The sequence below is a fragment of the Vespula vulgaris genome, chromosome 6 (assembly GCF_905475345.1).
Source record: "Vespula vulgaris chromosome 6, iyVesVulg1.1, whole genome shotgun sequence".
NCBI lineage: Eukaryota > Metazoa > Arthropoda > Insecta > Hymenoptera > Vespidae > Vespula > Vespula vulgaris.
In genome coordinates, this window is record NC_066591.1 from 2,723,009 (window position 1) to 2,741,216 (window position 18,208).

Below are 18,208 nucleotides of genomic sequence, written 5' to 3' on the forward strand. Positions count from 1 at the left end.
TATGGCAAGCATGCAAGTATCTCGCGTTAAGGTAATTTCGGTCGTAACTAAAGACCGCAAAGGTCTTCGACGAAGAACATCGTCTCGATTCGTCGATGATTTATGCCAGGCCATGCGGGAATGGCTACTTTGAAGTACCAACCAAGCGAAAGTTCTTACCGACCAAGAGGAAGTTCAAAAAGTCGCTAGTAAAAGAGTGCTAAGTATTCGATAAAAAATTATTCGCTAGAATAAATTATTCGGTATGAAAAATTCTTCGACGACGGTATAGTAACAAACTATATAGATACTACGATTTCGAAACAAAAAAAATTAAAATAATTCTAATCAAACGGAGTATCACCGTTCGACTTTTCGAAACTTTCGTTTACGAAGACAAGTTTAGAGATTCCATCGTCGGAAAACGAAAAAGGGCTACCGTTTGTCGTAATGTCCTGTCATCTAACACGACCGTCAAGCTCGATGATTAATCGATTTCTCGACAAGAAGGAACCTGTCGACGATCGAGAGAAGAAAGAGGGGAACGAACGTGAGCAAAAGATGCCGACGAGAGACGCAAAATATTTGGGGACAAAACCCGAGTGGCAAGACTGAGTCATTAATAAAAATCATTCTCTCGTTAAACTGAAAATATTTGTACCTTGCAGTCGTCAGGAACACCATGAACACCCTCGCGGCTTGTGAGATCCTGGATGAACACAGATGAAAAGAGAGTAAGGATAAGCGAAGATCAACGTTTAATCGTCACGGAATGAGTATGAGTTTTTTTTCTCTATATTTTTTCTTTTTTTTTATATACCGTCTCTTTTTGCATGTATGCATGTCTCTCTCTTTTTGTACTTTACGCGCGGCATCGAAAAAAGGTGGGCCACCTGGAAACTTCCCAGATGAAATTGATTCGTACGCGTACTTCGCGGCGACCTGGACCATGATCGTAGCATCATTCATCTCGCTCCTATACTATTAGTACTGTTATTTATGGTTTAAAAAGTCTATAGATCGTGGTAGGCTATTATGTATCCGTATCGAGACCACGTCCACCGTCGTTGATTTATGTGTCCGCGCAAATTGCCGCTTGTCCTTTGTAAGACGTTGGAAAACTTGGACGATTAAATCCCTGGCTAAGAGTATGGATTGTAATTTAGCCAAGTAGAAAAGTTCTCGTTATTCGATAACGTTTATCTTAACCATAATTAAATTGCTCCGCGTTACAATTAATGCTATGTGATATTTTTCGAAAGGTTTATATATTGATCTTTGATATAAAACGATGAAATCTCGTTTTTATAAGAAACAAGTAAGTGGCTTTTGCGAACCGATAGGAAAATCATAACGATGGCGTGAAATCGAGTATATGTCGAATAAGAGTGATCAACGTTTCAACAGGGCTTCTTGTTATCGTCCGAATCGTCCAGTCTTCTAAAGAATTTCAACGCCGGATAACGTCGCAATCGTAATAGCTCGTGTTCTGTCTGCAGAGCCAAGAGCTCAGTATAATTATCTTGAAGTTTCTTGATCAGATCGGATCTCTTCATAAGAATTTGTATCTTCCGGTCCACGTACCGACATTGCCTATCCTCACCGATAAGATCACGGCTGTACTCCATCTTGCACCTCACCACGTTCATGTTCACGATCATGCGATCGAGAAAATCGTTTTTCTTCTTGATAGTTTCGATCTTTTTATCGACCTCTTTGAGTTTCTCGGCCCATTCATTGAGACTCTTGCCAAAATAATTCTGCAGCATCTCGAGTTCCCTTTCCAAACGTTGAGCAGTTCTATCCTCCCTCAAATTTTTGGCCTTTCGTTTCAAGTATATCTGTATTTCCCTGGTGAGGTTGGTGCCTTCGACGAAGTGTAGATCGTCTTTGAGATCTTCGATTCGCATCTTCAACGCACGATGCTCCCATTCTTTGTTTCGAACTGTCTTTTGAAAACTGATCGTATGCTCCACTGCCTTCAGTTTACGTTCTCCCGCCTCTGCGATCAAAACGTTCACATCATCGACCACTTTTCTAGGTATAAAGATCGCGTTCAAGGTGTCCTCGCAACGACCATGTAAATCTATTTCCACCTGGCCCAATCTCATGACCAACTGAATCTCGGTGTTGACATCGAACATCCTTCTATCTTCTTTCATTTTACTTAATACTTTTCTCATTTCGCGTGTTCTATGTTGACAATTCTTCACTTTCACGCCGTAGGCACGTACTATCTTCTCCGCCTGATTTATCTCAGCCTGTTGAGCCTTTATTCTCAATTCCAATTCGATTCGCTGACGTCGAATTCGCGTTAAATGTTCCCAGATAGAATCTTCTATCAAAGATGGCAATGTGCTTGGTCGTACGTCCAATTCGTCCAGTAATTTCAAATATTCGGTACATATCCTTGGCAAATAGACCAATTTTATTCGGTTCAAAACGCATTTACCAAGATCGAGTAAATCAGACATATTGACGTTTTTCAAACTCGTTTTCGGTCGACGCTTATACTGACGTAAGATAAGTTCCACTGATGATTTTCCCAAAGACGGAAATTCTAATCTGAAATTCTTGTTCAATATTTTTTCGCGATTGAACATTGCTTCCAATGGACTTAACAGACTCCTCTGAACATTTTCGAAAGATTCCAATTCCTTTTTAAGCGTCATCTCCAACGTTTCATTCTCCTTAATTTTATTTCTCACCTTCTCGTAGCTTTCAATATTCTTGACGCGATTGTAATTTCGTATACGACCGCGTACGTAACGAAGTTCCATTTGTTTTATCGCAGCTTCCAATTTCATTCTCAACTAAAATATTATCAGGATAATGTTATATGAAATTCAACTAATAATTTTATAATAAAAATCGTTAATATATTAGTTCCTTTACAAACCAGAAATACTTCGTCTAATTTGGCATTAAATTTATCAATGCCTTCTTGCAAAGAAGATTCCAATTTCACATAATCAGCTTGTAATATCCTTTTGTAATGTTCTCGTTCCTCCAAACGATTCTTAACGTCGTCTTCATACTTATTAACTGCCCGAATATCTTCAGCTGTGTAATCCTCTGGCTTTTTGATCAGCATACATTCGGGTTTTGGTATGTCCTTCTTAATAATGTCTTCCCATCGAACCTCTAACACACCATCCATCATTGCCATCAGTGCGCGCTCTCGGAAATCATCGGCTAGCAACAATTGTCTGATCCTTTCGGCTTCGGCTTCCTGTTTATCTAAAATTTCTTGTAGCGACGGTGAAATGTAAGGTTTGACCTTCACTTCGCTATCCAAAACTCGTATGACTTCCTCAGGTTTTTCCTAATTTGATAATTCGAATGAAATATTTTTGATCTCTCCAAAACTAAATGATTTTTATACCTTAATGTGCCACGTGGGTACCAAAGGCACACGTGGTATCGATTTATTGAACATGATTTTTAATTCAGAATCAATGTAATGTATCCTGTTGATTTTATCTTGTATCACTTTCATTTCGCGTTCCTTATTCTCATAAATCTCATTAAAAATCTTATTGAAGTAAGATCGGAGTTTGTTGCAATCGTCCATCAGGTAATGATTATTCAGTATCACCTGACCGAACCCATAACATTCCATCTGCGGATAATAATAAGGGGATTGCTCGATGAACCGGTAGCCCGTCATACCTTTGAACAAAACGAAAGAGATGGACGTTAAGTATTAATACGAAAGATCCAATCGATGCGTTCCAATCTGTCGGTTTTCTACCTTCGAAAGCCCTTTCCTCTGCCAGTTTTTCCTCGTCGATCTCACGTTCCTCATCTTCCAAGAGTTCGCCCAATTTTATCCTTTCTTCGCGATCCAATTTTAAAGGATCAACTAATGAGAGTTCAAGCTGAGATTCGGTGTACATTTTCCAAAATTGAAAATAATTCGCTTTAGCGATACCACTGAAAAAGGTTTTTTGAAATTCCGCGTACTCGATGGCTTCTTTAACTTCCGGGTTTTCAAGAACGGATGAAAAATTCGTCACTTCGAGAGAATCCAATATCGAAAAGATCGATTTAGCAAGAATCTTCTGAGAATCCCAATAAGTTTTTTTGATCCAATCGGCAATGTGGTCCATAGAACTGCATTCAAACTCGTACTCCAGTCGCTTATCTTCTCGAGCGTTCTTCGCTACTTTCATCGCGTGTTCGCGCTCGACCTTGTCGAGGTCGAAAGCCGACACCGGTAACCTCTCCAGCTCCGGAACGATTTCGTTCTTATTCAGCAGTTCTACGACGTCGTTCTTCAGAATCAAGAAGTCCTTCATTATGCTTGTTCTTTCCTCAGCACATGCAGTTTCTTCTGCCTCTAATTTTTCCTTTGCTATCCACTCGACCCAGGTCAAATCGATCTCCTCTTCGAATTTATTTAATCTTCGCTTGGCTGGATTCAGTAGATTTACTAACGATTGATTCAAGCTAGCATAATCAGCATATACCCTTTTTTTCTCTTTCTCGGATTCAGAATCATTAACGAGATACAATTTCTTTGTGATATCTTCTTGCTGATCGGCCTACGCTAAATGAAAAAAGTTTTACTTAATTTCGATAGTAGAACGATTAAAATAATATTAATTTTACCACTTGCTCCACTTTCTTCATTGCGATTAACGACCCATCGTGACCAAGGACAACAGCTAAATTAGCACTAGAGTTAACTAGACCTTTCACAGATCCAAAGTCATACCTATGATGTGTCATTATGACCGCTACTATTTCACTTATTGTCTTATTCCTGACGATGATCACACCATCGTACGCGGTCGTCGTTAACCAATTACGATCGGTGAAAAGATGAGCACATCGAAAATAATGATTCGTTGGCTTTGTCCTAACGATTTCGATCTCTTTCGATGTTGTTTCTAATAGTTTTAATATTTGAAGTTGGCGTGTGAGATATGGTGTACCCACTACCAACTGATAATTTCCTGGTACGTTGTACAAATTACGAAAACGACTGTGTAAATGTAATATTCCGATATACTCTTTCATTTGAACTTGCTTCTTCGATACATTATAAACGAGAACTTGTTCTCCGACGAAATATTCCATCGATGTAACGGGTATAACGTATATTCTAAATCCCTTTTGAGTATCACACAGCAACACATCGGTAATTACTCTTTTTACACGAACTTGACCTACCACCGTATACGAAGTGTTTTTCAGGCTGATGCAAAAACAATTACCAGATTTTGTATCGCTGACGACTAGGGACCTGTTATAGAACAAATTTGACGGATTAAAGAAATATTTTCGATCAAAATTATGTCAAACCTTCCGGACGAAGAAAATTTTATTAAGTTCAACGCCTTTTTATGTAGTCTCATGTTTACGATAATCTCAGGATTCTTTGGATTATTCATACATATGAAAAGTACTTCACCCTCGTTAGTGGTTAACACGATAAGAGGATAATCTGGATGAGAAGCTTGACAAGAAATATCACCGATCGTTTCTGGAGAGATCCTTGCTATTTCTACTCCAGTATTGCACTCTAATACTGCTAAGTCCTTAGAATTGTCGCTGATTACTACATGATGGCACCAAGGATATATAAAATCAATGTACCGATAATTAGCACCGTGATAATAGTATTCTTTTATCAACGGTTTTGTATGACTCTCCAAAAATTCAATTTGTATCAAATATCCTTCGAGAGTGTAATAAAACAACCAATCGTTCTTTAAAGGAGATGCTATCAACATATAAGGTTTTTTCGTAGATTTAATACACCTGTTGATCAGGACATAAAACAAATACAAGTTCGAACGTTTTTTAATTATGAAAAGCACGTACCACTCTTTATTCCAAACATCTGTATTAATATATTTTTTATAATAGCATAATTCGCAAAATGTAGTCTTCAAGATTATTCCATCACGATACCAACAAATACTTGGCATTTCATAATCTTCGCATAACCCACAATGTTGTGAGTGAACGATAAGATACACATTCGTGCCATCCTCATTACTCAAGTATATGTGTCCGTCGTGATCAGTTATCGCCAATATAGGATCACCTGCTAAAGGACACCAATCTATCCAACGTATCAGCTCATTTTTTGGTAGTTTTATCTCGTGATCTGTACTGTACATTCTCAATCTTATAAAATTAAAAATGCACATCGGAGGAATCAAATCTAGTTACATACCTTTGAGAATGTAAGACTTGCTGATTACATCGAAACTCCAAATGAACAATGCGCCACAAGTTTTGCCCAATTGAGCTATAAGCGTTGGACCAGTTTGATTGATTCTAAGTATCTGTTCAACGTCATTGGGCATACGCGTGTTAACATTCATAATTTTTTCACCAGTTCTCCAACACCAGAGAATCATTTCAAAATGAGGGTAATAACCCATTGACACGAGATAATCGGTTGCAGTGAAGGCAATAGCCGAATATCCGTTTATAGATCCTTGGACGCATTCGGAAATCTTATTTAACGAAGGATAAGCGAAAATAAGGATTCTAGGTTTGAGGGATTTCTCAGAAAACGCAAAGATTTGAATCGTAGGATGTGCTGAGAGACAGCAGACACCATCGCCCGTACTTTGATCTAAACAACGTTTTATAAATCGTTTTTTCTGATTAATGTGAAAGAACGTTATGTGAACTCCACTGGACCAAGCAAGAATATCTTTGCCTATCCAAACCATTTCTTGAATCTTTTCACCGCGCGTCCAACATGGTATCCACGTGCTTTCGGACATTTCTCTGTTTATTAATAATAACCTCGAAAAATCCTTACACGTTTATGTAATTTGCTTGATGTTTCGAGATGAATGTAGTTGACAATGGAACTTCGAGAAATTTCGTTTTTCACAAATCGATACGATCGAGGGAAACCGATGGGACTTGAAATAGAATCGTAATTAAATATAATTAAAAATAGAAGTAGTTTTATTCGAGATGAGAGATCGAGAACGAGTTAATCGGGCACGTTCGCAGACTCTTATCGGTTAGAACGAGGTCCCCGGCAAAGGTGAGTTTGGCAGGCTTAAGACAAAAGGTGATTAGGATACTCGGAGTCGATGCTGGTTTATAAAGACCCCCATAGCGTAGCGTGATGAGGTCAAGCAGCAGGGAGTCATCCGTATAGCAGAGCCCGATCAAAAACTTATCCTTGCAACGTGATATACTGCCTGCTGTACTGCTTGCTGAGACTGTTTTTTTTTTTCTTTTTCTTTCTTCGTCTTTCTCTCTCGTTCAACGAAGAAAGGCCTGCATGGAGTCTTGCCCTTCTGAGACTCTGCCCTTTGCGTATCCACGACTGAAAGATGCGTGTTTTGCGTTGATCGTAGGACCCAAACCTACGGTCTTGCCATTAAAGTGACACCCGCTGAGACGCGTATTTGCATAACTTATCGTCATCGACATGATCATTGACGCAGACTCCCTTTTTCGGTATTTAGAGACGAGGGAGATAATATACATAGTTACATGTATGATTAAACTTTCTTCTGAATCTTACGTTAACAGTATCATCAACGGTACAGTAGTATTGTAGTAACAAGAGGTTCTGAGACATACAGAAGCTATAGGATCGAAGGTCCTTTGGTATCTGTACACGTGTGTGAACTGTGGGAACACACGAATCCGAAAGGAAGAAAAAAAGAAACAGAGAAAAAGAGAAAGATCAAGGGAAGGAGAGAAAGAGTCGTCGAATAAGGAAGAAAACAAGGAAGAAGAAGATGAAGAAAGGGTGAGAGAGAAAGAGAGAGAGAGAGAGACGGCGGGTAACATTTAATCAGAGCCCACGGTGAAGTACACGGTACGCGTATGTATATAGAAGCGGTATATGGTTCGGTTAGTTTTTGCTTGGGAGGTTGCCTGGAAATTGGCGCCAAATTAGTAAGGAGGACGAGGCGAGGCTCACGGTGCCTTGGGCTGCGTGACGCGAGACATTAAAAGTAACCTCTGCTCTTGTACACCCCCGTCCCTCCATCCCGGATTTCTTCCACCCCAAATCGGCCTCCTCCTTGTCTGCAGTCCTCCTCCTCACTCCTCCTCTTTTCTCCTCCTTCTTCTCCTTTACTTCTTCCTTCCTCTCCTCCTTCTTTCTACCCATCGAATTCACAACAACAACTACCACCACCAGCACCATCGCAACCATCAGCTAGCACCATAACTTCCACTTCCATAGACAACGTCCGTGATCCGTGGTGCAACAAAACGAGAAGATTTAGAAGAAACTCTTTCTCTCTCTCTCTCTCTCTCTCTCTCTCTCTTGCTTTCTTTCTGACTCACCACGGTAATCACTACCGTCCAACGAAACTGAAAGAAAGAAAAGAAAGAAATAAAAAAGGATTCGCACTTACGTCGAACTGAGAGAACCAGGTTACTGCCTGATTCTTTTCGTATCGAAGAAAAACGAGAGAAAGAGTAAGGGTGGAAAGGGTATCCTGATGAACTTCGTGTTCAGCTAACGATAGTGCGAGAAAATTCTGAAAGTAGATATGATTTTTTAGCGCGAATCCTTCCAGGCGTTCTTTCTCGAAGGAAACCATAAGTTTTCTTTGTTTTAAAGAAGAAGAGAAAACCGTCGAGAACGTTCATAAGAAATCGTAGAAATGAAAGAAAGAAAGGAAGGAAGAGGAAAAGAAAGAAATACAAAAAAAGAGAGGATAAAAAAATAGAAATAGAAAAGGTGAGGAAACTGGCCAACGCAGGTCGTCGTTTCGTCGAAGCAGCTGCATTTTAACGGTTGCATGTTTCGGTTCCGAGCTGGTGCTAGATTATATGGATGCATCGCCGCGATCACAGACAAACGTTTAAATCGCTAAACGTTAAATTATACGCGGCTCCGCCGTCTATCCTCCGCCCATAAAAAATAATAGCACGCTCGGCATAGATTCGCCTAGCTCCCGATTTGGTATCTCGTCTTTTGAACAGCTGCGGTCATTTCTTCGGGTTCTTCGGCACGTATTATAGATCACGTGCCGTCTCTTTCAGGATAGAGCATAAGATCTTTCGAAGTTTTAGATTTTTTCTAAAAATAAATAGTTAGGTATATATGCGTCTTGATTACTATTTACTCAGCTTCAAACATGAGTAATATCATCAGTGCATTGGAATATACAACATATTAATAACAATGTCAAGAGACTATTTGTATCGGACCACACACGAGGGCGGGTTGGTCTCCTAGTCGGTAACATTAATTAGCATTCGTCTTTACAGCTCGCTTGTGACTCTTAAGTATGAAGAAGGCATGCATGTAGCGGCATCAATGATGAAAGCTTTGACTCTCTCTCTCTTTCTCTCTCTCTTTCTCTCTCTTTTCTCTTTCTTTCTTTTTCTATATATTTATGTCTACGTGCGCGGCAAGCACCAATCGACAAAGCGATCCTAAAGAAAAAAACTAGAGAGAAGGTATAGCGTTGCCACGATGACATATGAGCTACCAGACTCTTTGTGTCGCCATGAATACCACTTAAATTGGGGAACGAGCCATCAGGGCTCGCTACTGAATATCATCGTGATGCCGAGCCGTCCGTTCTCCGCGATTTATCACCTCGTGACTCTTTACGACGAACGGATTACAAAATCTGCGTCCTTGCGTTTGCCTCTTTGCACCCTCCGCGTCTCTGAAGCATAGGGAACGCGAACATACTAGAATTCAAATTGGGATTCCATAACGTGGTGAAAGGATAAACTGTTCCCGCCTCCTTTTCCTATCGATTCATCATCATGCCAGTGTCATCGAGTTCTCGAAAGATCTAACAAATGTTCTTCGCATAGCGTAGTAAGAAAGTATTGAAGAAGTTGGTCTGGATTAGAATGTTGAAGCTTAGAACACGATTTATACCGTACGTATATTGGACACGTAAATATAATTTTACAAAGTATTACAAGTTTATACGTTTTGAGTCTTCGTGAAGAATTTTTCAACTCCGAAGAGTTGTTCTCTTTCTTCCCTTTAGACATCTGAGATGTCAACAATGAAAGAGAAGAACAGATATAGAGTTAGAAAATACAAGAAGCCGGAATACATTTCTTTTCTTCTTTTATTTGTTACACGAGTGAAGCTTGTAAAACAGGATCGAAGGTCGGAGGTTCCGGTTAACGCGCAACCGCTTCGCATGACTGCAGTTGACGAGCACTAAAAATTTCGACTCTTTAGCGAGGCAGGGCGAGAAGGCTCCGGTATAGAGGCAGGTAGATATATAAGAAGCAGATGCGTCTGTCATTAATATGAACCGGCGAAGCTATTAATAACCGGTTAATGAGGACTCTCTTTCTCTCTCTAACGTCCCTTTTCTCTGTCGTACGTGCGTGCGAGACGAGGTCCTGCCGTAAGATAGGGAGAGCTTATGCGTATATACACATCGCCAGCTCATATTGTACTCCTCGAATATACCTATACGATTGTAGAGTGTATCGTCAAAGGGCTCCGGCAAACCTCATGATTTATAATCGGCTGTGTCCCTTTTTATTCTTCTTCCGTTCTTCTCTACGTTCTGATCGTGAAAAAATCTTGAATTTCTTTTCTTCGAATCGATATAAATACGATCGAATACATTTACAATCGCGCAGATAATTAAAAATATTCTACATAAATATTCATATATCTGATCAATATTATATATTGTAAATTCTTGTTGTAGGTACTCTATAATTTCATGATAAAATTTGTAAGGTGTCTCGGACATCAACGAGTGGCTTCCATCATTCCAAAAGTCGAAGGGTAATTAAATGAGAACCACTGAGTACGAACGCAGGAACGCCCACGCCATGCATCAACCGTGACGTAGATAGGTAATGCTGCTGCAGATGGAGAAGATGGTCCTCGGAGATATACCCTTGGTTTCTACCTTAGTTAGGGTCAGCTATCTCGCGCGACCCATCTCCGCCTATCCAATCACACACTGCACACCGCGTATGGCACGCAAGCGATAATACACGGTGTCCCAATTATCCCGCGACACGGCAAGGCCCACGCTCTCGCCGTGAGAGCATTTTCAACACGCCCCTGCTAGCCCCTCCACGTGCACGGACCGGCAAACGCTGGCGCCCCTCAACGGATGGTTCTCATAAAGGACGAATCCTCCTTCTCACCTCCTCCTTCTCCTCCTCCTCTTCCACCTTCTTCTTCTTCTTCTTCTTCTTCTTCTTCTTCTCCAAATCTTTTCCCTTCGCCCTAACTGACTCTCAAAAAGAAGACGTATCTGGAGTTTAAAAAGTAAAGTTTTAATGAGAATGAGAACCGTGTGTCATACTTATTCGCACTCTGATTCCTTTTCTTCTCTTTTTTCTCCCATTTAAACTCTAATTATAAATTCGACAAATATGTTTGCACTTATTTTATAAAGGTATATTTTAACATGGAGAACATTGTGTTGAAAGCATACAAAACGTTAGGTAATTAAAATCCTCATGAAAGAAAAAGGTCTTTTCGTTAAAGTATAATCGATAAGACCTCATCAATATGACAAATTGCCAACGATTATGTGCTTCATTCGGACGACCCTCGAATGAGTCCTCATCAAATTATACGTGATTTTCGAAGGTGAGGCGAAAGTAGGATCATTTTTAAAGTGAAAAACGTGATGAATACACGAAACTGCGACGTTCTTGATGCTGTATAATTATCAAAAGACGCGATGGAGGTTAACCACGCCCTTGTCCCCTCGGGCGACCAATCACGAGTGTCGCTGGGGTCGCCCTGCGGCGGGGACAGGAACGACGACACTCCGACTCGACGAGGACGCGGGACGAGTGGCATGGCGCGCTGAGAGGATATACATACCTACGAAAACCACTGTCCCTGCCCCTTGACTTTCTAGAAAATGGTAGACATCTCTTACCTCCTACAAGCTGTCTCCAGATTTCCATAAAAAAGTGCTCCGGTTTGGATCTGTTCAAAATTAGCGATATTAAGATTCCAAATATGTCTATGATATCTTTGATACTGTAACAATTTGTTCTGATCGAAAATAATCTCTTGATTAGAAACTGCTGCGATAATACTCCTATGGTGATTATTAATTTCATCTTAGAAGAATCTTGAAATCATTATATCTGGAAATTCTTAAAAATCTCTTACTTCATAGGAAATAGTTTGAACCGTTCAATACCAATCGATCTCTCATCAACTAGATACCAACAATATCGGTAACTTTCACATACAAGACATTAGAAAAATGTCTTTCTTTCCTGTTACTTAATTCCAATAGAGAGATCAATAAAAATCTTTGTCTTAAACCAAACGTAAAAAAAAGCCAATATATATTTTTTGGAAAAATTTTGACCTATAGACAAATTTTTGGTAGGAGAACCCATAGGAGCTCCACCTACGAAGGGCGACGACCGCCTATGGAATCTGTCGCGAAGGTCGTCGGCTTTGGTTGACAGAGAGGAAGAGTAGGAAAGATCAGGAGGTACAGGGAGAGAGATAGGTAGATGAAGAGAAAGAGGGAGAGAGAGCGAGAGAGAGAGAAAGAGAGAGAGAGACAGAGTAGGATAAAGATAGGAGATGTGGAGAGGAGTCAGGAAGGGAGCGAGAAGGAGTAGTCGAGAACGAGGGAGGGTCGTAGAGTGACAAACTCGAGAGGACTGTCACCGTGCTCAGCGAATCACGGGCGAATCGGAGGGAGGCTGTCGTCGTTGGTGGAGGACAGCTCGGTGGAGGACGGTGTCAGAGCGCAAGCGCCTACGACTACTGGACACGCGGCGACACATCGATCCACGCTTCTACAACCTCTCCTCCACCTACCTTTCCTCTTCCTCATCCTCTTCATCCTCTTCTTCCTCCTCCTTCACTGCTTCCACCCGTCCTCTTCAGCTTCAGCTTCTCCCACCGCTTCGTACACTCTCACCCTCTCGGTCTATCTCTGTCTCTGTCTGTCTGTCTATCTGTCTTTCTCTTTCTCTCTCTCCTTCTCTCTTGTACGAGTACTCGGTCTCTCTTCTCCATCTCCTTCGCCTCCTTTCCTTGATTAAACCGCGTTTGCCATGGCGTTGTTGCTTACGAAAGTATCCGCCGCGCCGTCGGTACTCTCTCTCTCTCTCTCTCTCTCTCTCTCTCTTTCTATCTATCTATCTATCTATCTCTCCCTCTTTCGTTTTCTCTTTCTCCTTCTCTCTCTTTCTCTGACGAGGATCGCTGCCCCTGTTAGACGAGGGTGGAACTCGAGGGACGAGAAAGAGGTGCCACGGCGCATCCAACTGCTGGTGCTGCTGCTGCTGCTGCTGCTCTTGCTCTTGCTGCTCCTGCACTTTCGACCGGGAGATTAATATCCTCTTTTTGCCTCCTTCTATGCATCCTGCTACATAGTATAGATATAACATTTTCTGCGATCCTCCGTCGACGCTGAACGAGAATAGAGTACCCACTTCTAATTCTCCAAAAATCACCTTCGTTTATACCATATTCTACGTTTTCGAAAGAATCGAATAATCACATTCTTTGATTTACAATAAACAAGTTCGGAGAAGGATGAAACTTATCTCGATATGATCCATCGTTGGAGATGATATTCCGTTGATGTACCAGGATTATCGATTCTCTCTTACACCTCAAACGAAAAAGGCGAAGTAGCAACGTCTATAAAGGAAGAGAAAGAGAAGGAGGAGAAAGAGGAGGAAGAGGAGGTACTAGCCGACAGGCTTACTCGCGTCTCACAAACGACAAGAGGGTGATATATTACCAGGAACTACCCAGCGGGACCGACACTACCACCTACGCTACCATCGCTTCTATCTTTCTTCTTTCCTTCTACGTATGTGCACTCACACCCCCTGAAGCCAGTACTTCAAACTACCCCTATCCACGCAGAAAGAAGAAAAGAGAGAGAAAAAGAGAGTGAGAGAAAGAGAGAAAGAGAGAACCTTATTCGAAGGAAGATCCATCTCCATAATGGCCCCCACGCCCCCGTTCTCTTCTAGCACGCTCTCTCCTCTCTCGTATTGTACGAAGCATCCTGAGACACGCAGACACTCGCAACCACCCATACCCGAGTCCGAGTCGCCACCCCATGTTCGCGAGTTCGTCTCTCGAAGGGTCGAAACTGCCGGAACGGCAGAGATTTTTTGGCACGGGCTGTGGTTCCTCGCGATCGAGACGACGAAAGTGTTAAAAAGTGTTAAAGGTCTCAAATATTTCTTTAAAAATAAATTCATTCAAATGAAAATATCCTTGTATTTGTTCTGAATTTAATTAATATGCGAATGTAAGTGTAATTTTGTAATCGACGAGATTTGAGATTAATTCGATTATTTGATAATGAATATAATTATTCAAATCCTCGAATAGATTTACAGTATCATATTTAATTTGTATTTCTTTGTTGTCTTTTCCTTCTTTTTTAATTTTCTCTTTGTACTCCTAGTAACGATTTCCGTAACCACAATCCTCGGACTCCTTCCAATAGGGACGAGAATAATCGTCCTTTGCTTCGGAGAGGATCACTGCAGCAAATATCTACATTTGGGATTTCACGCGAACGTCCTCCCGACTCTGAGCAAAAGTTCTCACGCTACAACGGGCGCAGCTCTGCTTCTTTTTTTCCCTCCTACTCTTGTATCGGCTCTCGGACCGCACGAACCTTCGAGGGCGAAGCTCTCATTATGCATATCCGATCCGGCGCTCGAGAAGAAGCGCACGAAACTTTCGTCCAAGTCCGCCGCCGCCATCACCATTGGAGCTTCTTCTTTTTTAGAATGTACATATATACGCATACATATGTATGTACATTTGCGAACGAACGGTAATCGCGAACGGTGACTGGTATGAGCGAGGATCCAACGCTCTCTGCTCGATTCGATTAATTTCAAAAGTATGTTGAACGTTCCAGCAATACTTACTTTAAACAAAATTTTTCCATATCTTTTTTAGAAATCATTTGTATAAATTTACAAAAAATTGTCCGACGAATTCAAAATATTTTACAAAATTTCTTAGTAAAAGATAATTCTTTCGGAAATATCTGACGTTTTACTTAAAACATTGCCAAAAAAATTCTGGGAAAATTATAAAATTATAGAAGAAAGATTATAAAAATGAAAAAATTGTTTGATATACGTAATAAAAAATAGTGATCGAATTACGATGCTATTACCTACATATTTTCGTGACCGAGGATGATGCTGGAGAAGCCGTTTAGAAGTTGCGTCGAAGGAGTAGGGAGGATTTAAATTTTGCCAAAGGATAAAAAATTATGAAAATCCGTGGGACGAGAAGAAAGAGGGAGTGAGAGAAAGAGAGAGAGAGAGAGAGAGAGAGAACACACCTGCCGCCCCTTCTAGAGTTTTCCGCGGTGAGAACAGAAGCGCGCCAGCGAACAGATTAAGCTTAGGAAAGAGATTTATGAGCGAGCGTGTAACGAGCAACTTTTTCATGCGATGTGCTTGCCGGGGGTAGCCTGCGGGGGTGGGATTAGCATAAGATCCAGCAGCTGCAGACCGCGCGGAGACTTCACGGACCTCCCTCTCCTCTTTCATTTTATTTGAAAGAAAAAATCGTTTTTTTACCTCACGACCTAAAGAGAGGGAGAAGAAAACGAGCTATCCTCCAAAGAGTCCTGTCATCTAATATCTTGAAGTCATTTAAACTATAATAATATTTCTCGATAAAATGGACCGTCACATATAAAAAAGATTTATCAACGTTTCGTGAGAGAAATGTTTTAGTCAGTTATGTTCGAAAATTAAATGTTCGATAAGATATTGGTATATAAATTAACAGGTGAATCTAATGAATATTTTATTACTGACAAATTATTAAGACGTTGCATAAGTTTTTATCATATCTATCTAGATATATAAGTACGTTATAGACGGCTGGTATTATGAGGATAGATTATTTTAAAATTATTACTTTCTGCCTATGAAACGTCCAATTATTTTTAGATCGATCAGCCGTTGCGATAAAGATCATTAAAGCGACAGCAACGATATTGATCTCCATTTTCTTTGATGAGAAACGACCGAGTACAAAGTTCGTGTCCACCTTTCGTGCGCTTTACGAGATAGGGAGGAAACAGAGGTATATATTTATCGAAAGCAAAAGGGTAGAAGAGAGAGACGAAGAGCGAAGAAGGGACAGACAGTGTGGATTTCGAACTCACAGCGTAATAATCGACGGTAAAAGCTTCGTAATGCGGCGATCGGCAGCGGAACGATCGTACTGTGCCATTGCCTTCTGACATCGTGCATCGATCGTGGCTCGAGTATTCAATTAAGTATCTTCCTCCGTGGCCCTCTCGATCTTTCGATCCTCCACCATTTTTCAGCCCTCTCTGAATGTACGACGTACGACCTTCCAAAGGCGGTTGTTTCGTTTCTACCACGAAATTAAGCACGGATCGAGTAAGAAAAGACACGAAAGTATTGGCGATCTTTCTTTTTAATAAATATACGATCTTACCGTTTGTGTCCGTACATTTATTACAAGTGCTATAATAGATCATGATACGAGACGATTAATTCGTACTCTTTTCTTCTTTTCTGTTTTTAATGAGATGTTAGATATTTAATATTAATTATATATTGGTATCTCACATTATTAGTCTGAACGTAATTAACTGATATATCGTTATACTATTAATTCATTATATTTATCCTATTTAATATTAATTGCATATATCATTATTGTTGTTATTCAATTTAGTTAATACTGTCAACAATAAAGAGTACAACTATTGTTCATTATTATCTAACATTATTCATATTGATAATAATTCATCATTCGACACGGAGATCGATTCGATCGGTCGTAATTTTCTACGATCGGCGTCGTTGAATCTTCGGCTACCGTATCGTATAGGTCGAAGTTTCCGTCGATCAGAACGGCGAACGTGCAGGCTATAGAGCGCGAAGCGAGTTGTACGGAGCGACTGCACGGACCTCCTAAGGTCGTGTCTCTGGATATTAATGAGAGGATAGAGGCGGCCACCTCACACCACTCTGGATCTCGGCAGCAGACTCACGGATCGTCTCTGATGGAGAGAGGTTACCGACGGCCTGCCTCCCACCTCCACCCTATAAGCTCATGAGAGAGGAGGAAGAGAGAGAACTGAAGGAGCAGTACCGGCAGGAGGAAGAGGAGGAGGTGGAGGTGGTGGAAGAGGAGGTGAAGAGGGCGGGTGGACCAGGGAGGGTCTCCACCCTACGACGATGGTGGAGGGAGGACATCGTCGGGTCACGAGAGGCAGGGAAAGAGGAGAAGCTCGAGGAGAGGACCAAAGAGAAAGAGAGAGAGAGAGAGAGAGAGATTGAGAGAGGGAAAGAGGTGGAGGACGAGGACGACCAGGAGGAAAGGACGGTTCTCTCGAGAGGGCGAGAGAGGGGTGAAAAAGGAGAGCTAGCGAGTGAGAAAGAGAAAGAGAAAGAGAGGGAGAAAGAGAGAGAGAGAGAGAGAGAGAGAGAGAGAGAGAGAGAGAGATATCTGGACCCCACGTAGGAGACGTTCAATACTGTAGCAACAACGCAGAGCCAACGCCATTGGCTACCATTTTCTCTCTATACCTTCTAGGCATACACCTTATACTCTACTCCACTTCTCTTTCTCTTTCGCTCTTTCCTTTTGCTTGTTCTCTTTTCTCTTTCCCTTTCCTCGTCTTGCCACGCGTTCTCTTGGTCCACCCCCTTTCTCTCTCTCTCTCTCTCTTTCTCTCTCGCGATCCTACACCGAAATGAGTGGAGAAGGAGATATAGAGAAATGGAGAGAGAGAGAGAGAGAGAGAAAGAGAATAAAAAAACGCGATCACCGCCTTTCTTCCGAATCCGCGATGCGTATCCTCGAGAGAGGTTTCGACCGATAACTTACGGCCATAGAAAATTGGATACGCGAACGAAACCGCGAGACTTCGTTGAAATCCGAACGAATCGATAGATCGCGAAGAAGACACTGTCGTTGATTTTTCGTGATTGATGTTTTGGGTTCGATGCCGATATGATACATTGTTATTCGATAATTCACAAATTTCTTTGGTAGATAATTAAAATAACGTTAGTGTAGCATGTATATATTTTGTATGATATTTAACGAAGAGCTCTACGAAAAGTGTGGAATTAAATTAAAATACACGTGAGTATCTACGTAAAGCTGATTTAATTTGATCGAAAATTTGCAGGGATAAAAATTTTTCAGCTCGCACGAAGTATGTATAACAGCGAGAAAGAGAAATAGAAAAAAGGAAGAAAAAAAGTCGAGTGGCTCTCTTGTCGTAGTACTTGAAAAAAGAAA

The 18,208-nt window shown here is 41.0% G+C and overlaps 1 protein-coding gene across 1 annotated transcript; it reads right to left on the reverse strand.

Annotated features, from left to right (window-relative positions):
• Positions 1-1,379: 1,379 nt before the first annotated feature.
• LOC127064787 (cilia- and flagella-associated protein 43-like) lies at positions 1,380-14,655 on the reverse strand. Its single transcript, XM_050996342.1, has 11 exons — positions 14,539-14,655; positions 13,190-13,377; positions 11,829-11,993; positions 6,170-6,735; positions 5,812-6,100; positions 5,290-5,748; positions 4,594-5,230; positions 3,734-4,526; positions 3,365-3,651; positions 2,879-3,304; positions 1,380-2,792 (listed from the first exon to the last, which is right to left on the reverse strand). Exons 1-11 carry the CDS (start codon positions 14,653-14,655, stop codon positions 1,380-1,382), a joined length of 5,340 nt encoding a protein of 1,779 aa, XP_050852299.1.
• Positions 14,656-18,208: the final 3,553 nt, after the last annotated feature.